The 27,494-nt window shown below is 27.5% G+C and overlaps 1 protein-coding gene across 6 annotated transcripts in view; it reads left to right on the top strand.

Annotated features, from left to right (window-relative positions):
• LOC123261084 (box A-binding factor-like) overlaps positions 1–25,100 on the top strand; it is a 36,798-nt gene extending 11,698 nt beyond the window's left edge. For 2 of the 6 annotated variants that reach the window (XM_044722569.1, XM_044722570.1), the window contains exons 2-8: positions 8,106–8,617; positions 10,193–10,781; positions 12,124–12,663; positions 18,029–18,151; positions 21,980–22,118; positions 24,598–24,757; positions 24,822–25,100. In XM_044722569.1, the coding sequence (XP_044578504.1) occupies positions 8,112–8,617; positions 10,193–10,781; positions 12,124–12,663; positions 18,029–18,151; positions 21,980–22,118; positions 24,598–24,757; positions 24,822–24,921 (2,157 nt within the window). In that variant the 5' untranslated portion in view covers positions 8,106–8,111 and the 3' untranslated portion in view covers positions 24,922–25,100. Of the gene's footprint in view, positions 1–6,138; positions 6,327–8,105; positions 8,618–10,192; positions 10,782–12,123; positions 12,664–18,028; positions 18,152–21,979; positions 22,130–24,597; positions 24,758–24,821 lie in introns of those variants that run through there. The other 4 variants (XM_044722568.1, XM_044722572.1, XM_044722574.1 and 1 more) reach the window with 4 other exon arrangements.
• The last annotated feature ends 2,394 nt before the right edge of the window (positions 25,101–27,494 follow it).

Below are 27,494 nucleotides of genomic sequence, written 5' to 3'. Positions count from 1 at the left end.
CTCCAGTCAAGAAATTTTTCTTTCAGTGTAATTATTTTCTTGAGCAAAAAAAAATTTTTTATTCGACACAAAAATTTCACTTATTTCAACAAAATTAATTCTCTTGCTTTAAAAAATACGTATCTTGATCCAAGAAAATTTATTTAAGTAAAGAAAATCTTGTTGTTTTAAGAAAATTCAGCCTCTTGCTCCAAAAAATTTAGTTCTTGATAGAAGTAAATTTTCTTGTCTTGAAAAAATTTCTCTCTTGCTCCAAAAAATTAAATATAAAGATAGAAGTAAATTTTCATAAATATTTTTATTGATTAACATGTCAAAAGGGAAGATCAAATAATATTTCATCATTTTTTTTCATTCAATATTTTCTTAAAGCCGAGAATTTTGTTCTCCAGTTAAGAAATTTTTTTTTCTGTGCCCAGTTAATATTTTTAAATTAATCTAGTCATGTGAGTACTTATTTTAATAGAAATTTTGTGTTCTATAAGATGTTATAATTTATTATTATTTTATTATTATTATTTTACTTAATAAAAATTGACTGTTATCTAAAATCGCGATTACCAAGAAATTCCGTGGAATAAGTTCTTGGACTTTTGTCCTACAAACACCGTCATCGATCACGTACATTAATATAAAAAAACAACAAATATATATACATTTATAAAATTAAAAATAACAATTATTTTATAAAGAATCGATATTTATTCGCTGATATCTTGATCCACTTGAAGATCTAACAAATGAAAGACACAAAGTCTTAAACTTTGTGTCTTTTCATACAATTATACTTTTATATATATATATATATATATATATATATATATATATATATATATATAATATAGAAATAAGAATGTACGAAGTTTTGTTGACAAGTATCTTTAATGATAACGTGAATTTTTTTTACAATTTACTAGATCGTAGATAAACTAGTGACGTAACCATTACTTTTTAATAATACTTACACACACTTAATAAAATAATTAATTTAAAAAAAATTCATCGTAAAATAAATAAAATATTATTAATTTATTTCAAAAAATTCACTTTATAATTTCGTTTAATAAAATCACTTTCTTTTTTCACGAATTTTCAACGATTAAAATTTTAGAACGTATGGATACAATTTTGACGTACGTATATGAGGATGTACATTGGACTTGTATAAATACGAGCAGGAGGGTAGCTGATACAAGAGGGTTGTTAGCACATATGGCCGCTGTGGCTCGACTGAAATAATCATTTTAGCAGATACTTTGCTAATGTGATCATGCAGTTTTATCTCATATATTATCATGGGAAACGAGATAAATAGCGATAGTGCGACGTTTATTTTGACAACGCTCAGGCTCACTCCCGACCTATCGTAGGCGCCTATCAGCCCTCCTACCTGACTTTAAGAACGGCTTTATTCTTGGTTAAACCAAAAAATTGAGAATCACTTTGCTAAAATAGTTTTTTTTAATTTAAAAATATATCTATCGAAATTTGGTTCAAATCATCAAACCAAAAATTGTTGAAATAATAATTGTAGAATTTTTCAAATCCAAAAATTTTAATGTAATTCCACATGTAGAAAAAAAATTCTTAAATAAATTTGGTCCTTTAATTTGATTTTTTTATTAAAAAAATAAATACACAGAAAGAAAAATTTCTTGATGAGAACAAAGTTCTTGGCTTAAGAAAATTTTCGGGCCTGAAGGAAGACCGAAGTTGTGTTGGCCGAAGTAAAAATTTTTCTTTAAATTCTATTCTTGGTGGAAGTCATTTTTTCTTAATTCTATCATAAATACTTGATACAATAAATTTTTATATTTGATCAAGATTTTTAGATACTTTAGGGAAGCAGCGCTACTTACTTCAGCTGAGAAATAAATTTTCTAACCTTGAGAAAATTTTTCTCGAGAATATTTGATACCTATTTTATATTATTTTAGCGTGCAATTATACATATTGAATGAAAAAAAATAATGAAATATTATTTGGTCTTCCCATTTGACATGTTAATCAATAAAAATATTAATGAAAATTTACTTCTATTTTTATATTTAATTTTTTGGAGCAAGAGAGAAATTTTCTCAAGACAAGAAAATTTACTTCTATCAAGAACTAAATTTTTTGGAGCTTCGAAGCTGAATTTTCTCAAAACAACAAGATTTTCTTGACTCAAATAAATTTTCTTGGATCAAGATACGTATTTTTTAAAGCAAGAGAATTAATTTTGTTGGAATAAGTGAAATTTCTTGTAAAAAAAAATTTTTTTTCGCTCAAGAAAATAAACAGGAAGAAAAATATTTTCTTGGCTCTAGTGAACCTTTTTTTCTGTGTATAAAAATCTGGTTCAAATCATCAAATCAAAAATTATTAAAATAATAGTATACAGAAAGAAAAATTTACTTGAATCAAGTGAATAATTTTGAAGAACTTGATCTTCTTGATTTGAATAGAAAAATTCTTAAACTAAGAAATTTTTCTTGGTTTAAGTAAATTTTACTTGATTTAAGAATTTTTTATCTTAATTCCAGACAATGAAACTCTTCAAAATTCTTTTCTTGGTTCAAGAATTTTTCTCTTAATTCATCAATTTTTTTTTCAGTGTAGAATTTTTCAAACCCAAAAATGTTTATATTTGCTTATATTTAATTCCACATGTAGAAAAACAAATTTGATTTTTTAATTAAAAAAAATAATTACTTCCATTTATTAAGCAAGAAAAGTTGAACTTTTGACTTTGGACAAAAAAAATATTTTTCAAATTTTTTCCTTAAGTTTTTACACCGTAAAAAATCTAAACACATATTCTTAATATTTTAAAATTCCAACAAAGTCCAAAAATCAAAAGATCAAAAATTGCTTTGAGTAAACACTTGTCAATTTCTGGTCAAACAAAAAAACCCTAAGATAAAAAATGAATACTTACTTTCTTAAAAAAACTCCTTAAAAGTTATTCCGGCTATTGTCCATAACTTTGTCATTATTGTGTACCAAAATTTTGGACTAGTGAAGTCATGACCATAAATCAATTGTTATGCGCAATAGTAATAAGTAGTGAGGATTATGAATCATGAACACGAGCCAGATGAGCAGTCTGAGTAATGCAGGCTAAAAATTGAAGGATGGGACAGAGGATTTAATAGAGTGAGCACTATTTGTTGACTGTCGCCGCGGGTGTGCCAAATATTGATGATGAGTCATTGGGATGCACCAAAGATGCAACATGAATACATATTATACATGCTGACGCCAAAGTTAGTCGGCTGTTTGCTTGGTTAGTTATTATTACAGAGGGGGACTGGATAAAACGCAGACAAAATGGTGGAGCGCGAATTCGTGAGAAGTCATACTATACTATACGCGGAATGTGATACAGAAGAAGGAGAGATACAGGAGTTTGTATATATAGATGTAGATGTGAGTGAAGAAGTGTGTGATAGGTTGTAGGTTTTTAAACTTAAACTACATAACAAAACACATAAAACTGTTATCTTTTTAACGCCGTTTGGCTTGCAGCCTTATCATTGAATAAATAACGTACCCCTCTGCGCTTAACTCTCTGTCAATCACGAGAGACTTTTACATTTTTACTAGTTTTTTCTCAGTTCATCCCTCGTAATTTATAGTTAGCTTTATTTTTAGCTTTCATGCAGCGCTTTCGTGAGTTATTTTTAAAATAATTTTAATTTTTTGATTTTATTTGTGCATTAAATTTCAAGGATTCATTAAATTGAAGATTTTGGCGACTAAAATCTTAGTCATAAATTTAAATTTGATAAGCTAATCCTTCGATAAATCATATCGACAAAATTAAAAATAGAATTGCAAATTTTAAGGTCTTAAATAAATCATTTTACTTTTTTAAAGAAAGGATTATTTTTTTTAAAGTTTAGTAGTTTTAAGATGTCCACTAGATGGCGAAAAGTAGCTTGAAGTTTTCCCTTCCACACTGAAAAGTTGAGTAATTAAGTACTCGTCAAATTTTCATTATGTATCTAAAGAAATTGATGAGGTTTTTCACAAATTTTTACTCATAAACAAATCCAAGAACATAATATAACAAAAAACATCAATTTTTTAAAATTATAACATTATAAACCAAAAGTGTGAAATTTTTTAGCTATAAAAATGGAAACACTCTGTAATTCTTATTAACTAACAAAGTATAACTGTACTCTTGAAATATGAATAAAGGAAATTTTTAAAAGAAAAAAAAAATTATGTATCTATTAGATACACAGAAAGAAAAATTTCTTGACTGGAGAACAAAATTCTTGGCTCAAGAAAATTTTCACGTGTTTGAGGGAAGACCGAAGTTGTGTTGGCCGAAGTAAAAATTTTTCGAGAAATTCTATTCTTGGTAGAAGTAATTTTTTCTTAATTCTATCATAAATACTTGATACAATAAATTTTTATATTTGATCAAGATTTTTAGATACTTTAGGGAAGCAGCGCCACCTACTTTAGCTGAGAAAAAAATTTTCTCACCTTGAGAAAATTTTTCTCTTGAATATTTGATACCCATTTTATATTATTTTAGCGTGCAATTATACATATTGAATGAAAAAAAATAATGAAATATTATTTGATCTTTCCATTTGACATGTTAATCAATAAAAATATTTATGAAAATTTACTTCTCTCTTTATATTTAATTTTTTGGAGCAAGAGAGAAATTTTCTCAAAACAAGAAAATTTATTTCTATCAAGAACTAAATTTTTTGGAGCTTCGAGGCTGAATTTTCTCAAAACAACAAGATTTTCTTGGCTTAAATAAATTTTCTTGGATCAAGATACGTATTTTTTAAAGCAAGAGAATTTATTTTGTTGGAATAAGTGAAATTTCTTGTCAAAAAAAAATTTTATTTTCTCAAGAAATAATTAGGAAGAAAAATATTTTCTTGGCTCCAAACCTTTTTTTCTGTGTAGGTCATTAATAATTAAATTTACTTATTTTAAATCTAGGTTGGTTATGATTTTCTGATTTGTTTTATTTTATAAGGAAAGAGAAATGTGTCCAATAAATATTAATATCTGATATGTTGTTTTCCTCTATTGTTAGTAAATTTGTACTTTTCATATTTACACAGAAAAAAAATACTTGAATGAAGTAAATAATTTTGAATTGAGTAAAAAAATTCTTAAACTAAGGTAGGGTAGAAGTACCGTTTGTGGCCACTGTACCGTTTATGGCCATTTATTGTTCAAATAAATGATAGAAATGAATTTATATTAATAAACCATTACAAACTCAATTTGTTTTAATATAAATTTTTTAAAACTCAACAAAAATATGGTTATAGTATCCTAATTTTTTATAAATTAATTCAAATGTTAACTGGCCAAAAACGGTACTTCTACCCGATTTAATTAAATTTCACTAGATTAAATAATTTTTCATTTTGATTCAAGACACTAAAACTCTTCAAAATTATTTTCTAAGTCCAAGAATTTTTCTCTTGATTCGTTAATTTTTTTTTCAGTCTATTTCAATAAGTAGAATTTTTCGCCTTGAAAAAAAATAAAGAAATTAAAAAAATTTTTAAAATTAAAAAATTACAAGAATAATCATTTTTAATCAAGAAAAAATATCTTTGCATCAAATAAAATCAACTTAAACCAATAAAAATTCTTTGCAATAATTTTTCTCTACACCAGCCATCACCGACTTCCATCCTCGCTAATCAGCGAAACAAAGTAAAAAACAAAACGAGTGACCAATAGCACAGTGGGGAGGCCGTCCAATGAGCACCTTCTCTACTCGGCTCCCGTGCACCCATTCGTCCTTTTCTCTCCTTGTATCTCGGGTTTCTCATCGCGAATAGAACCATCACTCATCACAATCATCAAAGTAGACCATTGGTCCCTTGTTTATTAGTAATTCCTATTTAATATATTTTTAAGTATATTTTTAAAATAAAACTTGCATCAATGACCTGACAATACAATCCAGCACTTTTCCATCGATAAAATAAAATTAATACAAAAAATAAATAATACAAACATAAAATATTTCATATTATATTATATTAATATAATACAATTGAATACCAAAGAGCAAGCAGACACGCGACCACCACGACAACTTCCACCTCCACATCAACACGCTTTTAATGTCTCTCTCTGCAGTCATTATCTCTTACCTTCTTTGAACGTACCTCAGACTCAGCTCCTCAGGGTCTCGTCAGTCACCGTCAGATTCTCAACCCATCGGTATCGGGCTCGTTAAAAAATCCTCCCGGTACTCTTTACAACACCTAAGAGTTGGTTTGTTTTTTTATAGCAGTGTTTAAAAAAAAAAAAACGCTCCGATGCGTCACGCAACTATTGAGGTAATTTTTCCAATTTTTTAACAAGAAAAATTTGACATATTATTTTTTGCCTCTATAAATAGAGTCTGGAATTCAGAAATTAAAAAAAAAGTGAATTTAAAGAGCGGAAGTTGGAGTTTGACATTACGAGCGGAAGTGACGCGTTTCTTTGGCAAATAAACCAACGTTGGTCTTGAACAATTTTTTTCGAATGACGGACAAGGTGTGTCGTATGTGTAATATCGATGTATGTATAAAAGAGTGCCTGGTAACCAGTGTGTTCTGTGTACAGAGTCGCGTGTCTTTTTTTAGTTGTATTTTAGAGGAACGAGAATTAAATTGGTGGAAAATAAAATTATTTTAATTTGCTGCACAGAAAAAAAAATTTACTTCGAGTAAATTATTTTTAAGAATTTGATCTTCTTAATTTGAGTGGAAAAATTGCTAAACTAAGTAATTTTTCGTGGTTTAAGTTAATTTTACTTTTCAAAAATTTTTCGTCTTGATCTAATACAATAAATCTTTTAAAAATTATTTTTTTGGTCTAAGAATTTTTCTCTTGATCCAAGTTAATTTTTTTTTCTGTGTGGATAAATTATTTTGTTGGGATTTTGTTAATTGCGGTAGAGCTGCGGGGGTTCGGAAGAAAACATGTTGTAAATTTTTTTATTTTTAAAATCGGATAGGTCAATATTGATTAAAAAATTTATTTATCATTTTATTTTATTGGTCATTTAATTTAGTAATTAAAATTTAATAAGTTGGGTAAAAATAATATAGAAATTTATATTTTGATAAAAGAGTTTGAAAGTTTTGTTGATTAAAGAATTTAATTGCATTGAAAGTTTGATTATTTTGAATTTTTAAGAATTTTTTTTGTCCAGTAGAATAAAAATAGTTTTTTTTGATTGATTCAAAATGATGAAATTCTTCAAAATTAATTCATTGGTTTAAAATTATTTTTTTTATCGCTACAGTCTATGAATTTCGAGAAAAAAATTAAAATTAAAATTAAATAAGAAAAAAATTAAAAAAAAATTAAAATTGCTTAGTAATTTATTTGTTGAAATACATTTTAAATTTTTTATGAAACTAAATGATGGTGCTTCTTTTTAAATTGAAGAAATTAATTATTTAAAATTAATTAATTAATTATTTAAAATTAATTAATTAATTATTTAAAATTAATTAATTAATTATTTAAAATTAATTAATTAATTATTTAAAATTAATTAATTAATTATTTAAAATTAATTAATTAATTATTTAAAATTAATTAATTAATTATTTAAAATTAATTAATTAATTAAAATTAAAAAACCTCGGAGAAGTTACCATAATTTTTTTTTCAAAAATTTTTGTTATAAATAAATAAAGACAAACAGGATGAATTTAATTTTGCAATTATTTTTAAATGTGACATATTTTATTCCCTAACTTAAAATTTGTCGAAATTTTGACAAAAAAAACATTTTTTTTTTTATTAAAAAAAAATCATGAAAATTTTTTTTAAAATAAATGCTATTAAACTTGTTTTTAAATATTACAAATAAATCACACAATAAAAAATCTAATTTCTTTTTTATTAAGTTAATAAAAAATTTTCTAGTAAATTTTATTTCATAAAATTATAAAAATATTTTATTAAACTCATTCGAAATTTTTAATAATTTTTTAAAATAAAATTGTTAATTTTTTTAATATTAATAATTAATTCAACAAAATTATTAAGAAAATATTAATTATTAAAAAAATTAATTAATAATTATTCTAAATGAAAATTAAAAAATGATTTTCCAGGACACGATGAAAGAAAATTCGTTGAAGCAGGAGACAAAAGTCGATTGGGAGGCGCGACATCCTGAAAAAACGTCGCCCCAGATTCCGAGGACGGCGGAGGAACAAGCCGGTGGAAGTCCTGTGAGTGCTCCAATAGTGACGACGACGCGTCGGCACGTCAGGACGATCACTACGACAGGACACATTACAGAGACCCTTGCCGAGGACTCGGAACCTTCGCCAGTATCCAGCCCGGGGGAGAATAAAAATAACAACAATAATAATAATAGTAGTAGCAATAATAATAATATAAATAGCAGTAACAAGCTTCTTCAGGGGCAAGGTGTGGAACATCCACACGCCGAACAGAGCTCGCATTACGCGGAACAGTCTTACATTCATCTGCCGGCAGATAACGGCAGTCCTGATAGTAACCAGCAGGTTGTTTACACGAGCAACGGCGAGGAATTACAAGTTGAGACCCAGAATTCTGAGGGACATCCTATTACTTTGTCACTCAAGGAACCACCTAAGTATGTTTCTTTTTTTTTATTAATTTTTGTTTGTTACGGAAGATACACAGTAAAAAATTTTGCGTCATTGCGTCAAAAAATTTTGTGTTAAAAATTTTTGTGTTAAATATTTAACACTTTTTTGTGTTGATTTAATAGAATAAATGTTAAATTTACACATAAAAGTGTTAAATATTTAACACTAAGTTTTTTGACGCAAATACGCAAAATTTTTTACTGTGTAAAAATATTATTTTCGAATAAAATTATTTTTTCTTGCTTCGAAATATTTTTGTCTTGAATTCTAACTTCTTGGCTAGAGAAATTTGTACCTTCGGTCGATAATTTCTGTCACTTTATTTAAAAGTAAATTACCTTCAATCAATATACAGTAATTTTTTTATTCAAAAGCAATTTCTAAAAAATAGAAATAGTATTTTTTTTCTAAGAATTTTATAATTTTATTTCAAGCATATAATTAGAAGAAAAAAGACCTGTTATTAATTAAGATGATTTTCTTACCATCAGTTACATTTTTCTTATTTATTATTTTTTTTTGAATAAATATGAAAAAATATAAATACAAAGTGTAGAATATTATTACGATTAAAAGTTTGAAAATTTTTAATTGCACGACTCATAATGCTCAATAAATTGTGAAAAAAAAAAAATCAATTCGAAGTACTCTCTAATTCCTCTCATTATTTTAAAAGAAAAATTCACGGAAAAAAGTAAACTGTAATAAATAATAGTTGATTTATAATAAGTAATGATCAACTGCTAAAAATTAGCATTTCAAACAGTAAAATTGTGATTTTAATAATCACTATGTAATATTTATCATTTAAATGCTACAATTTATTCTTTACATGGAAGAAAATACTATTTCAAACAGTAATATTCGCTATGTCAATGTCGAAAATGTTAAAGTATAATAATTAATAATTTTGATTTTGATATTTATCATTTCGTACCTAAAAAATAATCGCATTATATGTAAAAAGTATAAAATACAGTTGCTAAGTTTCTAATACAAGCAACGTCAATATTTACAAAGTAAAATGGTAAATTTTTAACGCAACGCTAAAAATCAAACTATAATTATTGACTTTCTTGGACTGGTGTAAATATATATTTTTAGAATTTTTACTGTTTCAAATGTTAAATTCTCCCAGAGTGAGACCCCCTTCTCCTCAACTGAGTTCCCCCTTCGTCTCATAGTATGGACTATATATTGAAACGGCAATTTTTACTGTTTGAAACAGTAAGTTTTTTAAAATGAGAGAGTCGTTATTTACTATAGAGACAGCTATTAATCACTTATTTTCGATATTAAATTATAAATTGTGGCTTTTACACTTTCTACATTAAGTTCTGTAATATTTATACTTTTGCCACCCCGATGTACGCTTTACTGTTTGAAACTATAAAAATTAACCGAAACCCGAGTGAATTTTAGTTTACTTTTTTCCGTGAACAAACTCATTAAATTAATTCGAACTACATATTTTTAATAGAGTTGAATTTAAAAATAAATATTTTCTTAACGATTAATCATCTTATAAATCCCAATAAAAATGAATAATTAATCTGCAGATATGCAACAGCAGAAAGACCAGAAGTAGAGCGTGTCTATGTTTACTCAGACACGACAGACGCAGGAAAGGTTCCAATGCTACTCCAGGTCCAGAGGATGCAAGATGATTTCCGGCGACGCCACCAGCACCCTCATCATCACCACCACCATCACCACCACTCCCAGTCCCATCGATTCAGCCCCCATGCCCACGAGAACGGACAAGTCACCAGCAGATACGAGTCTTCTAATTCCGAAGATTTTGAGCCGAGTGTCTCGATGGCCCAGCCAGGCTCTACAGTTCTAGGCTCGCCTTCGTATTCCACGCCCGTCGACGTCGTCAGGACGACGCAGCACCAACTCGTTTCAGGGTATCCTGAGGCGACGATCAAGTACGACGTAGCAGCGGCTGTCGCCGCTGCTACAGAGAGCATCAAGACCAGTAGTACTTACACAACTCTGGAGACTGTTGCGCTACCACCAGCTCAGACGGTCCAATATGCTCAGTACGTTCCTGAAGCCTTTCAGCATACCAGTAATTATGGATACGCTAAACCGGAAATTACTTATCTCAATTATCCTGGAGGACAATCCAATAGAAACTCTGAGGTTATATTTTAATTGTATTTTTTTTTTAATTATAAAAATTTACTCTCGAATTTTGATCTAAAAAATTTCTGAGTAGTTTTTAGGTTGGAATTAATTTTCATTCGCAAAATTATTAACAAATACTTAAAATAATTTATCTAAAGTTTAAGTTTGTAAATATTAATTATAAAAAATTAGTTAATTATAAAAAATTAATTAATTATAAAAAATTAATTAATTATAAAAAATTAATTAATTATAAAAAATTAATTAATTATAAAAAATTAATTAATTATAAAAAATTAATTAATTATAAAAAATTAATTAATTATAAAAAATTAATTAATTATAAAAAATTAATTAATTATAAAAAATTAATTAATTATAAAAAATTTTTATAAAGATTATACTGTTTTCAAGTCTTGTTGATTAATTATAACACAAAAAGTAATTAAATAAAATTAATTACATTAATTTTATTAAGATTTTATTTTATGTAGAAATTTTTAGAACAAATAAATTATTATAGTAAATATTTATTAAAAAATGATACTTGTAAAAATTAAAAACAAAAATATTGCAATTTTATATTTAAATATTAATTCTTTATAATGAATATTGGAAGAAAATTATATTAATTTTTAAAATCTCTAAATACGCATTTTACAATTTTTAGTAAAATACAAAAAACTATTTTTTTATATTTATTAAAAAAAAAATAATGAATTTATTCCACGAAGTTTTTAAAATTAATAATATAAATAAAATCCTTTTCAGAGTGATTTTAACTTTGGAGGGATTAAATTATTAAAAAGTCATCCAATCCGCATTCATTTTGCAAATTTTTTACAAACTTTTAATTTGATGTATTTATTTATAATTTGACCATTTTAATCACATATTTCGACAATTTTTTAGCGATTTTTGTCAAAATTATAAGAAAAATATTATCATTATTCATAATTAAGTACGTTCTCGTCCATATTTAAAATATTTAAATAACTTGATCTTGGGAATTTGGACAAGCAATTTTTATAATTTAAAATCTTCATTTATTGTCCAAATTTCCAAGATTAAGTTATTTAATTATTATCATTATAATTTTTTGCCCTCCGGGCGGAAAGTGGCAACTTTCGTCCCGCTGCTCTAAACTAAGTTGCCGCTTTCCGCCTTCGTCGGACAAAAAATAGTATACACTCCTCGGGAAGTAAATAAGAAAGCCTCAGATCACATGTTTGTTGACCTCGGCTTCGCCTCGGCCAACAATTACATGTGATCTGAGACATTTCTTACTTTACTTCCCTAGGTGTGTAATATACTATTCTTCTGAAATTCTAATAATAAAAAGTTATTTAATTAACAGGTCGAAGCACCAACAGGAGTGTACATAAAAAACGATCCAACCTTAACATCATCCTCACTGATTGGCAGTGGAAGAACGCAGCTGTACCACGAACAACCGGGTTCCCCAAATTCTCAAGTGACCATCTACGGAGCACCCGGAACCCCGACCTTCCAGTACGTAAAACAAACTGGAGAAACCTACTGGCAGCCAGCAGGTTCTTCTTCCCCGCCGACTCTGGAGTACGTCCAAGGCTACCCGGGCGTAGCGACCATTTCGGCGAGCGACTCCGCGGGATTAATGTACAACGGGGGTGGATATGTAACCGCGAGCAACGGATCGCCCTCCCCGTGGGGCAGCTTGCCTGACGAAACCTTCGACGGAACTGTCATGACTGAGACCAAGGAATGCGTGAACTGCGCTGCCAATATGACCACACTCTGGAGACGAGACGGTACCGGTCACTTTTTGTGCAATACGTGTAAAATTTACAACAAACCCAACGGCGCGAGTAGGGGAACTATGAGATATAATTCCAAAATGAAACAGACTATTGCTGCGGTAAGTTTTTTTTTATTTTTTATTTTTTTTTGTCAGTGTAAAAAAAATTCAAATTTTGAAAATAATATTTTTAATCCCTAATGGTAACTATTATCATCTTATGTAATATTATAAACATTAGAATCATGAAGACACTTTACCTTAATTTTATGATAATTACTATCATGAATTTCTCAGCGTATAATACAAAATATTTTTGGTTCAATTCTTTAAAATTGAACTCAAACTAACATTTTCAATTTTTCCTCCAAACTTTCTAAAAATCAATTTTTTCTTTTTAACAAAAACCGTCCCTAACATATCGCGTTTCAGATGCCATAAGGGCGTATACCGGCAAAAGGTCCCGGTGAAAAGCCATAAGGGCGTATAAAAATTTTTTTTTCGGGAATCAACGTAGTTTCGTCTGAAATGTGCAGAAATGCAAAAAAAAAAAATTTATACGCCCTTATGGCTCCCGGGACCCACATCGGATGCCATAAGGGCGTATAATAAAAATTCTGTTTTTTTTTTATGTCCAAAAAAAATTTTAGTTAGGAGAAAAATTTATTTTTGCATTTTTGCACATTTCGGACGAAAATACATCGATTTCCGAAAAAAAATTTTTTTGATACGCCCATTTGGCATCCGAGGTGGGTCCCGGGAGCCATAAGAGCGTATCAAAAAAATTTTTTTTCGGGAATCAACGTATTTTTGTATGAAACGTGCAGAGATGCAAAAAAAAATTTTTTGTCCCAACTAAAAATTTTGTTTGGACTTAGAAAAAATAATAGAATTTTCATTATACGCCCTTATGGCATCTGTAACGCGATATAAACTAATTTATTAGTTTGTTAATTAGTGTCAAGCTACAAATGTCAAACTTATATCCAGTACCCTTAAAAACCTAGCAATTATTTCTTGCCTCATCATAAAATTCATTAAACACGCTTAAAAGTCAATTTTCTGTAAGAAAAAAAAATGAAAGTGATCAAAACATTTCCAAATTCATTAGGATCGTTAAAAACAAATTTGTCCCCAGCAGCGAAAACTCATTCCAAAAACATGACACATCGACAATACATGTACTTACATCTAAATCATAATAACAGTCACGTCGTTAAGTTTTAGTCCCGGAATTCCTTAAACATAAAACTAAATACTGTACTTATACTTCTACTATGTTAAAAAATGGCCAAGTCATAGAAAATGTAATATCCTGGATTTATGACAAAATCTTGAGCAAATAACTTTAGAGGTCATAATAAACGTTTAATTGTCAAGTGACTCATTTATATTTTCAGAGATAATGACCGCGATTCTTTTTAAAATAATTATTAAAAATATAAGAAATTTTTAGTCTCTTAATTTTTTTCAATTTTAATTAATTATTTTTTTTTTTCACTTGAATTCTTGAATTTTAAAATATAATTAAAATTGTTATTATTATTATTATTATTATTTTGTAATAAAATTGCTGAATTCTACAATTTAATTCAAAATTAAAATTTGATCATTGATAAAAAAAATTTTTTATTAAAAAATTATTATTATTATTATTTTGTAATAAAATTACTAAATTTAACAATTTAATTCAAAATTAAAATTTGATTATTGATAAAAAATTTTTTTTATTAAAAAATTATTATTATTATTATTTTTAAATGAAAGTATTGAATTAAACAATTTTATTAAAAATAAAAAATTGATCTTCATAAAAAAAAATTTTGATAAAATTATTACTATTATTATTTTGTAATAAAATTGTTGACTTCAACAATTTAATTCAAAATTAAAATTTGATCATTGATAAAAAAAATTTTTTATTAAAAAATTATTATTATTATTATTTTTAAATGAAAGTATTGAATTTATCAATTTTATTCAAATCAAAAAATTGATCTTCATAAGAAAAAATTTTGATAAAATTATTATTATTATTATTATTATTATTGCTATCATGATCTACGATATAGTGTCCATCTATTTGGCTAAACCCTATTTGGCTGATACCAAAAAATTGTCCATCGAGAAACGAGGCCACGGGTATTTGTGCTGATAAGAGTCCGCGCTATGGACGCTTAGGGTTTGCTTCAACTCTCTACTCTTGTTATATTATTACACATATACATATATGTACAGCGACAATCACAGGCGATTGTACTGTACTGCGACACAACTTGACTTGGATATTATTACATTAAGTAATGTTTGTGCTCTCGAGAAGAAAACGCTCGGTTGTTATCTCAAACCAGAGCAAATAACAAAGGTCGGGACGAGGCGGGTGTTGTTTGTTCTAGTTTACTTACCTGATGACGGGACCGCCCATTTTTTATTTTATTTATTTATTTATATAAAGTACATATATGCTTTCAAAAAAAATAAGGAAGAAAATCTTGATTTTTTTGTACCAGGCCGATTTTTTTTTCGTCATTTTATTTGGTAGAAAAAAAAATTTTAACTAAGAAAAATCAAATTAATAAAATTGATGTTTAGTATCTTCATTTTTTTACAATCAAATTATTATGATGAAAAATTAGTAAAGAAATTTTACATGTAAAAATTTTTAACAATTTTAAAGATGCAAATTTTTTAAAATATTTTTTTTTTATTTTAATTAATTTGTAAAAAAAAATTCTAAAGAGCATCATGGTATTTTTCTTAAAAATAAATTATTTCAGGTCTTAATCTATAATTACTGTAATAAATTACAATTTTTTATCAATTGAAAAAAAGCTTATTTAGTTTTATGACCAACAATTTTTTTAGCAAAAAAATTTCTTCATTGAAAAATTGGCATTAAAAAAAACTATTTTTAAATTATTACAAATACTTTTTCTCACCTCCGGACGGAAAGCGTCAATTTTCCTCCCGCTGCGCTAAACGAAAATGCCGCTTTCCGCCTCCGTCGAGGAGAAAAATAGTATACACACCACGGGCAGTAAATAAGAAAGCCTCAGATCACATGTTTATTGACCTCGGCTTCGCCTCGGACAACAATTACATGTGATCTGAGACATTTCTTATTTTACTGCCCTAGATGTGTAATATACTATTGATGAGCTTAAAGAAATTAGTATATTACACTATTAGGGCAGAAAGTTTGAGATTTCTGCACTGCGCGGCATCACGGCGCGCAGTTCAGAGCTCTCAAACTTCTGCCGGTGTAGTGTATACTATTTTTATTTATAGCCGGTCGAAAGTACGTAAAATATTTCATGTACTGTATCGAAAAAAAATTGATGCCTGTCCCCGACATTTGCGGCACGAGCGAAGCGAGTGCTGCTGGTCGGAGGGGCAGGCATCAAATAAAAAAAAATTAATGTAAAATCAAATAAAAAATAATTAAAAAACATTTTTTTTTTAATTTTTAGATTAAATAAAACTGAAATTTCTTGAATTCAACAAACATAATAAAGATTATTCTCGGTTAAAAATAGAAAAAAACGAGCATATTATCTAAAAATGAACAATAATTAATAAAAATCAAATTAAATTGTTGTTACTGCGTACATTTTTCTAAATAATTCATTAATTAAATAAAGTTGATCCATTTTACACACGTCACTGTCAAACTGAATCTCAGTACAGTACAACCTGGTTTTAAGTTACATCGGATGATCTACTTACTCTTACGACAGTTATATTTTTATCTATATCTCTATCTATATATGAAATATTTCATGTAAGTAGAAGAAAGAAAGAAATATAACCAAGTTCAGCGTAAACAAAACATAGTTAGTAACAAATGACTAATGTCAGTCGCGGTAGCGAAAGCATTTGCTCCCGCTGTTATAGAAGGCGAATGTGTAGCTTAATCAATGCACGAATCTTTAACTTTCTGCCTCGAAATAGGTGCAAAAGATGCGTACTTTCGACCGAGGTATAAAGAAATAGTATTTTCTCACCTCCGGGCGGAAAGCGTCAATTTTCCTCCCGCTGCGCTAAACGAAAATGCCGCTTTCCGCCTCCGTCGAGGAGAAAAATAGTATACACACCACGGGCAGTAAATAAGAAAGCCTCAGATCACATGTTTATTGACCTCGGCTTCGCCTCGGACAACAATTACATGTGATCTGAGACATTTCTTATTTTACTGCCCTAGATGTGTAATATACTATTTTCTTACCTAGGGCAGGAAAATAAGAAATGTCTCAGATTACATGTAATTGTTGACCGAGGCGAAGCCGAGGTCGACAAACATATGATTTGAGGCTTTCTTATTTCCTGCCCGTGGTGAGAATACTATTTTTCTCCTCGACGGAGGCGGAAAGCGGCATTTTCATTTAGCGTAAAAAAATTAATTCATAAGAAAAATCGCAACTTTATACAGCCTACAGAAATCTACGTCAAAATAATGAATTTTTGTTTATTTTATGGAAACAATGATTATAAAAAAGAGTTCCCTGCATTCTTTGTCGCTACTAAGTTATAAAAAATTTATAAACCCGATTATTTATAATCTCAATTATTAATAATAATGCACCGAATGTAATTATCAATAAACAAGTGGATATTATTCTTATGAATTAATTTTTTTTTTTTGTAAAAATTTCATATATAAATTAGTTCCCTGCTTTTATTATTATATTTTTTATATGTGGTTTAAATTTGATTAAAAACTGTCCAAAATTTAGCTCAAAACAATGCACCAAAAATCATCTTATAAAAATGTTATCAAATCTTCTTTCATGGTCCCTTAAGTACCTACTAGCTGTTACTCATCCGCTCCGCTGGGCGTTTTATAAAATTGCATTTTAAATCTAGACTTGAAATTTAGTTAGAGTATTGTTTTGACTTGCACAGATTCCCAATTCTATCGCATTAGCATCCACCTTTTATCCATGTAATTATTCTAGCTAATATTCATTGTAACTTTCAATGTGCAATCATTATAACATTCCCGTGTCTTTCTTACAAAAATCAATAATAATTGATATGAAAAAAAAAATTTGTAATGAGCATTGAAAGTTTCAGTTAAAGAAATTGCAGGTCTCATAAGTGAAGAAATCTGCCTAGTATATAAACATAACCAATAGAATTAAAAAATTTATTTTAAACAAATAACAATCGAATAGAATAAATTTAGTTACAATAAAAATTCATTATTTCTAAGTCAAAAAAATATAGGTTCCGGATAAGTAATCACTAACATTTCATAAACTAAAACCTTCTCTGAAATACGCTGCATCTTATGGTATGAGTATTATTCCGATCGGTTCAGTAGTTTTCGCAGTATAACCGGACAAAAAAACCGGCTATTCATTTATTAGTATAGATATTTTTGATGAAGCTAAAAAAAATGTATTATTGTTTAAAAAAATGTTAAGTTCCAATTTTTTTGCTATTAAGGATCAAATTAATAAATTATGAAAATTGAAATTTTCAGAGCGGACGACGAGCAGGTATTCAATGCGCAAATTGTAACACGAGTAACACAACATTATGGCGAAGAAATAACAACGGTGAACCTGTTTGTAATGCTTGTGGGCTTTACTACAAACTTCACAATGTAAGTTTTACAAGCTTAACAATAACATCATATTTTATTATTCATTATTCATTATATGTAATATAAATGTTTTTATTGCTCCGTTTACAGCAGAGTTATAGTACAGCTATAAGCTTGAGAGCGGAGTTTGTTTTAAAATAATTGTTTAATGTTATAAAAAGTTATGCAAACAAAGTTCGTTGAACTTTATGACATTTATTTATGGTTTTATTCCATCAGCGTTTTCTTTGTTTTACTCGTTTTCTGTTTTCCTTTCTTGTTTTTCGAGCTCTCGGGTTTTGTTGTTTGAGTGTCATTTCCTTCGTCATGTCGGCTTTAGATTCTAGACTCTACAATTTAAATATTATTATCATTATTATTATATTGGATTTTTTGATGGAATTAAAGGGCTGGAGGAAACCTAAATGAGAAAATACAAGAGCTCTAGGATATTTACACCTACAATTTTCGATGTTTTACTTTTTTAGACACATATTTATTTTCCGTAATGTAATTTCCGGCTAACAGGTCCCGCGGCGGAAGTTATGAAAAATGTGACTCACTAACTATCGTTAAATCAAACGGTTATACTTTTAGAAATTGTCAATCGTGTCATGTCTAATTTATTTGTGCTTAAAGAATCATTGCAAATTCTTCAGATATTTTTTATTGCTGTTCCTAGTTTTCGTATCTTTTGATTACAGATAAAGATTACTTAAACTAATGGATCGTTTTTGAATAGTATTGATTTAATTTTTTGCAAAAAAAATTTATTTACTTTACTAATTTAATTTATTAATTCATGCTTTTAACAAATGTGACTTTTTAATTAATTTATTTTAATTTTTTTGCAATAATAAATTTTTTTTTTGCTATTTTTGTCAAAAAGTTAAATTATTTTCTTATAAAATAATTTCTCTTTCAAAATTTAAATTTAATGATAAAATTTTTCATTAGATAAATTTTTTTTGCATGGATTTTTTTTTATACAGCTTGTTTTTTTATTTTATATAAATTTTTTTGCAATAATAAATTTTTTTTGCTATTTTTGTCAAAAATTTAAAACATTTTTTTGTACAATAATTTCAGTTTCAAAATTTGAATTGAAGGATAAAATTTTTCATTAGAAAAATTTTTTTTTGCAAGGATTTTTTTTTTATAAAGCATGTTTTTATATTTAATATAAATTTTTGAGTTTGAAATTATTTAATCTTAATTCCAAAAGTTAGATTAAATTTAATTAAAATTGAAATGATAGAATAAAAATTCACATCAAATTTTTTTTTATCAATTTTAATATCAATGTTCAGTAACTCTACGATAATTAACTTCCGAATTTTTAATTGATTAATCGATAATAAACCTATTTATTAGTTTTATCTAACACGTGTTTAGATACCTTATAAAACAAGAAATAATAATATTATTGTTTTTATCGTATAAATGATTTGTAATAAAATTTATCTTTGTTTAATATAACAGAAGTTCGTACGATTTTTACATTACCAAAATTTTCAAATTTATTCCTTGTAAATTGAATGACAGTGAATTTCAATAAAGAAAATGTTCCATCCGGGATTTTTTATAAAAAATCAAGTTTTCAATTAGTAAAAAATTCGGCCCTCAATTTAAAAATCATGTAAAAAAAAAACAATATATGTATTAAAGAACTTTGTCTTATTGAGTGTATGCTCATCATCTTCAGAGTGTAAATCGATAAAGATCTTAATAAGTAATCGGCGCTTATCTTTCTACATATTCTCAACCGATAACAGCCGATATATTATTATTGGACTATTTTTCTTCTCTTTTTTGCAATGAGCAAAATTTACCGTCATATCTCATAATCGCAAAAAATAAACGATTATTAAAAACGTAAACATTTTTTAATTTATCCGATAAAGCTGATAAATTATTTTTATTATAAATTAACGCTATTATTATTATCTATATTATTAAGAGAATTAACGAAATTTTGTGGCTAGTGTATTTATATGATAAAATGGGTTTTCATGGTTAAATTTGGTATCGTTAGAAAAGTCTTGACTTCAATTTGTGCCTTTTCAAGGTTTCATATCATTCTCACCAATATTCAATTTATGATAATAAGTATTTAGACTGCATTCGAAAAAGCTCTATCTAGATACTTAATTAAGAAATTACCTTGTATCTCGTGAACTATTGACATTTTTAAAGTTATAAGCTCATCCCGATGTTACACTCATCAAGACCTTTCATTTGAGTACCCACATCAATTTTTCCTATATTTATATATATTATATATATGTATATATGAAAAATATATCAAAAATGCATGAGGGTACTCAAATGAAAGCTCTTGATGAGTGTAACATCAAGATGAGCTTATATCTTCAAAATATATATTATATATATTACATATTTAAGAAATGACCTGGTATCTTATGAACTATTGACATTTTTAAAGATATAAGCTCATCTTGACATTATACTCATCGAGACCTTTCATTTGAGTACCCACATCAATTTTTCCTATATTTATATATATTATATATATGTATATATGAAAAATATATCAAAAATGCATGAGGGTACTCAAATGAAAGCTCTTGATGAGTGTAACATCAAGATGAGCTTATATCTTCAAAATATATATTATATATATTACATATTTAAGAAATGACCTGGTATCTTATGAACTATTGACATTTTTAAAGATATAAGCTCATTTTGACATTATACTCATCGAGACCTTTCATTTGAGTACCCACATCAATTTTTTTTATATTTATATATATTATATATATGTATATATGAAAAATATATCAAAAATGCATGAGGGTACTCAAATGAAAGCTCTTGATTAGTGTAACATCAAGAAGAGCTTATATCTTCAAAATATATATTATATATATTACATATTTAAGAAATGACCTGGTATCTTATGAACTATTGACATTTTTAACGATATAAGCTCATCTTGACATTATACTCGTCGAGACCTTTCATTTGAGTACCCACATCAATTTTTCATATATTTGTCGGAAAAGCATTATTAGGGGCGTTAGTACAGTCCATTGGATTCGTTTATTCAATTATTTATTAATTTAGAATAATTAAAATATAACACTGATCTAAATTTTGAAATATAATGTACGCTAACTTGTATAAACAATACTACGATTAATTATCCAAATATAATTAATATACAAGGTAAAAGCGCTGGGGAATAAGACCGAGAATGAATCCGGGGTCAGCAGGATATATTCGATGTCTTTAATTGATCAATGCTCAACGAGAACTACTCTTCTAAGTACCCTAAGTACTTCTTCACTCCAAAATATTTCGACAGCCCTCATTGTCTGTCGATATCTTTAACTGTATACTTTTTACTTCTATCCTGTGACCTCGGCTACGTTTGGTGACCATTGTCACTCCGTACTTAAAGCCCATCGTCATAACCATAAAAAATATAATCAGCTTAAGTCGTAAATAATATCTAAATATTCTATGCTTTACAATTTTGTTTAAAATTAACAGACAAGCTAAAATATTGGGAATTTCCTATCTCTGAGAAAACCCAGCTCGATATTATTTCCGACATATTTATGTATATTACATATATATATATATATATGAAAAATATATCAAAATTGCATGTGGGTATTCAAATGAAAGCTCTTGATGAGTGTAACATCAGGGTGAGCTTATATCTTTAAAAATGTCAATAGTTAAAAAAGTACAGTGCAATTTAATAAGAGTCATTATTTAATAAAGCAAAATTTGATTTATTTATCGTTCACAAGTCACGGTATTCACAGAGTGACTGCAAGGTTGCTCACTATTATTATTTAATTTTTTGAATTATAGGTAAACAGGCCGATGAGTATGAAAAAAGACGGCATCCAAACCCGCAAAAGAAAACCAAAAAATCACTCAGCAATGTCTGGAGTACTCGCAGGACCTAGCGCAGGAATGAATAAATCCGAGATGAAACCCAATTTACTCGGTGAGTCTTTGGTGAGCAATTTTTTTGATCTATATTTAAGTCTTTAATGTATAAATAGTCTTGTAAGTTCAAAATTTTGATGAATTTTCTCAAGAAAAAAAAATTTATTTATTTATTTGTTTATTCAATTTAAATGCCAAGGCAAGAGCCAAATGGCAAAATTATGAAAAATAATTCTAAAAAAATTTTTTTAAATGTCATATGGGATATACATTTTTCTTATCGATGTCTACAATCCGTAGTGATCCAATTGGATAAGATAATATTTGCTCTACAGTATTTATTTTTAAAATTTAATTAACTATATAAACTTATCCGTTTTACATTCCTGAGATCAAGAATAAAAGGCTATATTTATTCAATTTCAATTGAAATAAAATAAAATAAAAGAAATATTGAATAGATAAATTCACATTATTGCATGTTACGTGTAGAGTGCTGAATGTATGATGGCGGACAATTGATTATAGGGGAGGGTCGGATACACTTAACCATGTGCGAGTGATATTAAATGATAGCGATTGGTCAGAGTAAAATGAATAAGCGCGATAACGCGGGTCATAGCGATAATTTTTCCTCATTGCACGCTTGCGCGGATTATCTGGCGTCTGCAATTTGTCGTAAGGGGGTAAATAATCTAAACCGGGAAAATAAAAATGTACCGATCTATAAAATGATTAATAAGGGTTATAGGAATGTCCCATCTGTTGTTTTTATACTTTGTGTTCAAATTATATGTTGTAATTGTTATTGCACGCCTCATAAGCGAAGCGTTAATTTAAGGTAGTGCTCTACTCTCGACATGTCAAAAGAGCAGTTTTCTCGAAACTAAAAATTGATTTTTTTACTTATATCGCACTTACAGGATAATATGAGTGCACTTTTATCAAATCAAATAATCTATCAGGCACATGAAATATATTTTAATAACAATTATTTTGTTACGGTAGTTGTCATGGTACAATATTATTAAAAAATTAAAGATTATACGCACCGCAAAAGTATATGAACTTGTAGCTAAGTAATCCATAATTTTTACACAAGATTGTACCCGTGGAGACGCAACCCATACAATTATTTCTGTCCGACTCTGTAGATATGCACTTTTTCGTAAATTGTTGGACTTTAATCCGTTATTTATAAATAATTAAACGGTCAAAAATTTTTTTTTAAACTCACAACAAATACATCAAAAGGCTGTCAGTTTTTTGAAAGTTTCTGACAATTAGCTTTTTTTTTTTTATAACTAAGAAACTGGTACAGAACTGCAGAGAGCGTATACAATCGATGTTAAATCATCATGTCCTTGATAAGTATACAAAAATTTAGAATTTTCTGACGGTAATAACATTAAAAATATTCTTTCCTGGACATCAATGTGTAAGTAATCGGAAAAAATAGACCGGAAAAAAAGACCCGGAAAAAATAGTCCTGGAAAAAATTTTAAACTTATGAAAAATTCATATTATTTTATTAAAATTATTATAAAATAAAAATAATAATAATAATTGTACATCACACTAACAATTTTCCTGAAAAACAAGCACCTCCAGAATGATCGCTCCATTTTTTGTTACAAAAAAAAAAAATAAAAAAAATTTCATTATTATTATTTTTCGATGACCGAAAAAAGTTTCACTGAGTAAAAAATTAACTTCTTTGCTTAATCTTAATTAAAAATAAAAAAAATTTTTAATTATTAGATATATTCACCCGAAGAAGGTATTGAGTGCTCATACCAACAATAAAAGTGGTGAAAATAAATTTAATAAATAAAAATTTAATTTAAAATTTAAAATTAGTCTAACATCAATTTGGATCGGGGATAATGGCTTTGAAATATAGAACTTTTTAATTAGTAAAAATACCGATCTTTGGAAAAAATAGTAAGTTATTATTATTATTATTTTATAATAATTTTAATGAAATAATATGAATTTTTCATAAGTTTAAAAGTTTTTCGGGTCTATTTTTTCCGGGATAAAAAAAAATAACTTTTTTTTTATCATCAAAAGTAACACTTTGCGGACTGTCTCGGTTAATATAAGCGTTCAATTTAAAAATTTCATTATAGTATTTTTTTTTCTCACTTTAAAATTATGGCGCCACTTAACCTAGCAGAGTTTTCTGTTTTTTATTAATTTTTTTTATGTATTTTATTTTAACCAATCTTACTGTAGAAAATTAGATTATGATGCGTGCATTTTTGGATTTTTCAAACTTTTGTATTTATTAAACCATTTTACTTAGTAGAAAAATAAATATTTGTTTTTTTCTTACTTATAAAAGATGTATGTTTTAATTTAACTAAAATTTTCACCCCAAAATAATTAACCGGAAAGTTAATTTAAAAATGACTAAATTTTTCATCTATGTGTGCTTTATTGTGTCTAGTCGATGCTTAGTAAAATGAATGATAATGATAAATTAAAGAAAAAAAAATCGTATAGGACTTATATATGTGACATAATTATTCCAGTGGATTCAAAGTTGCACATGAGCATGCTCACTAATAGGGGTGGGAGCGTTGAAAGGGTTGAGGACGATTACATGAGTACAATAACAACTCAATTGGGGCACGCGCATTCGCCGATAGCATTACCCTCTGCTGCGGTATTGAATCGTCAAACTAATCTTATGTAAAAAAATTTTTTAATGAAAACAAGTCACAACAACATTGTTCTAATAACCATAATTTTTCAGTGTGCCCCCATTAGAACCAATCACTATTAACAAGTCATCGGATCTGACGGTGATAACGTCAACAGCGCTGGTCTCAGATACAAATACCGGCCGACCATGATCTTCTCGCCCGTCGGTAGCACACTCAAACCACTTATCGACTGCTGTTACCAAGCTTTTATCGACAATCGTACTCCTAGCTTTCGTACTTACCTATAATAAGTAACTAGGCATCCTAAATATTTAAATATTTATAAAAAATGCCTAACGCTAGTACTAATCCTAATTTTAATAATAATATCTATAATAAGTATAAGTAAAAAAATAGTTTATAAATATAAATATATATTTACATTAAAATTACTGTTAAATTTTTAAGAGTAAAGTGTATGACTGTTTATATAAAATAACTTAAATTTTTCAATTAATGAGATTCTACATTGTATATATATACATTTTATACATCCAAAGATTTATAATTATTTAATAATTACATCTATACATGTATATTAATTATTCAGAGGATGAATATTGAGATTTATCAATTATTTTACGAGTTTTATTCTAGTAGATTTTTAATTAAGGGGGTATTCTAGTCTACACTGGAAAAAAAATTAACTTGAATTAAGAAAAAAATTCGTGAACCAAGAAAATAATTTTGAAGAGTTTCAGTGTCTTGAATCAAGATGAAAAATTCTTAAATCAAGTTAAATTTACTTAAACCAAAAAAAATTTCTTAGTTTAAGAATTTTTCTATTCAAATCAAAATGATGAAGTTCTTCAAAATTATTTAATTGATTCAAGTTAATTTTTTTTTCTGTGTAGAAGCATGAATTTCAGGTAATTTTTTCAAGTGCCGTAAAAAAAAAGGCAATCAATATTTTTACTATGCATTTTTTTATAAGTTATTTATTAACATTACAAGAATACTAAAAAAAATAAAAAAATAAAAAAATTTGAAAATTCAAAAAATTAACTGATAAAGTTTAGAAGTCTCAAAAAATTGGGACGTGACCATGCCCATAATTCCTACCCTTATAGCAATCTGCAATAAAAAAATATAAAATATTATTAATCTAGAGTAATGTATCTATGGTATGAACTAAGGAAAAGTTGAAAAACAATTTTTTTTTTAAAAATGGCGACTGCCTGAAAAAAAAAATATTTTTTTTACTACTTTGTTTTACTTGTTCGAATTTTTTAAAAATAGTAAAAATTGAAATTTTGTATGATAATAGTTCATGCCATAGCGACATTACTCTAGATTAATAATCTTTTTTATTTTTTTATTTGAGATTGCTAGAAACGTTGTAATCATGGGCATGATTACGTGTCAATTTTTTGAGACTCACTTCATCGAAAAAAAAGGTGATTTTCGGGAATTTTTTTTTGACAGGGAAAAAAGAAATTTGGGGATTTAATTTTTTTTATTTTATTAAGGATACACTAAAGATTATTACCTTAAATTTTTATGAAAAAATATTAAATTATTACAAAGTTATTAACAATCTCGTGGAGCATTAGAAAAAATTTCCCCCTCCATGGTCGGTTCGATAACTCAAAAGTGGATCATTTAAAAATAAAAACCCAAATTGCTTTTTAATCAGTAGAGATGTAGTTATCGTCGCACTTACGGAATTAAAAAAATTTTTATTTTTAAAAAAATGGTGACTGAAAATTTTTTCACTATTCTTACTGTTTTTTTTTGTTTTAACCCGGCTAAAAAATCTTTAAAACAATTGTTAATAATTTTGTAAATATTAAATATTTTTTAATAAAAATTTAGGGTAATAATCTTTAATGTTCCCTTAATAAAATAAAAAAAATCCGATCCCCAAATTCTTTTATTTTCCCTGTCAAAAAAATTCCCGAAAATCACCTCTTTTTTTCGTAAGTAATTTATAAAAAAATGGATAGTAAAAATATTGATTGCCTTTTTTTTACGGCACTTCCAAAAATTACCTTAACTTTATGCTTCTAGACTAGAATACCCTCTTAATTTACTGTTAATAATAGTAATAATTATTATTATCATTATTACTATAATTATTGTCTAAGTTTAGAGTGTAAGGTAGCAGTAATTTGTACTATATTATGATTATGATAAATAAAATAGTTGTGAAGAAATATGGTAGCGATTATTTTGTATTCAGAATATGTAAATAAATAAAAATAAAATAAAAAAGGTAAAAATAAAGAAAGAGGAGGGTAAAAAGCATTGAGTGATGAAGGGTAGGAAGGTGAGAGGAAAGTCCATCAGCCTAAAAGAGCGGCTATCGTGCCGGCCCGGAGAACGCTAAGGGCTATTCCATGTTAGCCGGTCTCGCCGGCAATATTCCTTTTTTTTATTTGTTTATTTATTACTTTTTTTTTTATTAAGAGTGGACGGCGCAAACGTGGCGCCGCCCCTCACTACTAACTCCAACTCTTGTTTGTTTATTTTTAATCTCTTACATACTTAAATTTTTAAGGAAGAAAACAACACATGTGTATGATCCGGACTTGTGTTGCGTTCCTGTGGATTTACATTATATTAGTGGGTCTGTCTCTCTTCTGATCTCAAGTCGAGGCTTCGGTTCGGTGTTGGTATGGAGTAAGTGTAGTCTTTTCTTAGTCTTACCCTTATATTACTTTTACCGGAGATCTGCGGTCAAGACTTATATTACTGAAAAATAAGACGAAGAACGGGCGCAT

This window comes from Cotesia glomerata, linkage group LG3, assembly GCF_020080835.1.
Source record: "Cotesia glomerata isolate CgM1 linkage group LG3, MPM_Cglom_v2.3, whole genome shotgun sequence".
NCBI classification, from domain to species: Eukaryota; Metazoa; Arthropoda; class Insecta; order Hymenoptera; family Braconidae; genus Cotesia; species Cotesia glomerata.
Note: the sequence above shows the minus strand (reverse complement) of the source record. Positions and strands in the feature narration are given on the sequence as shown.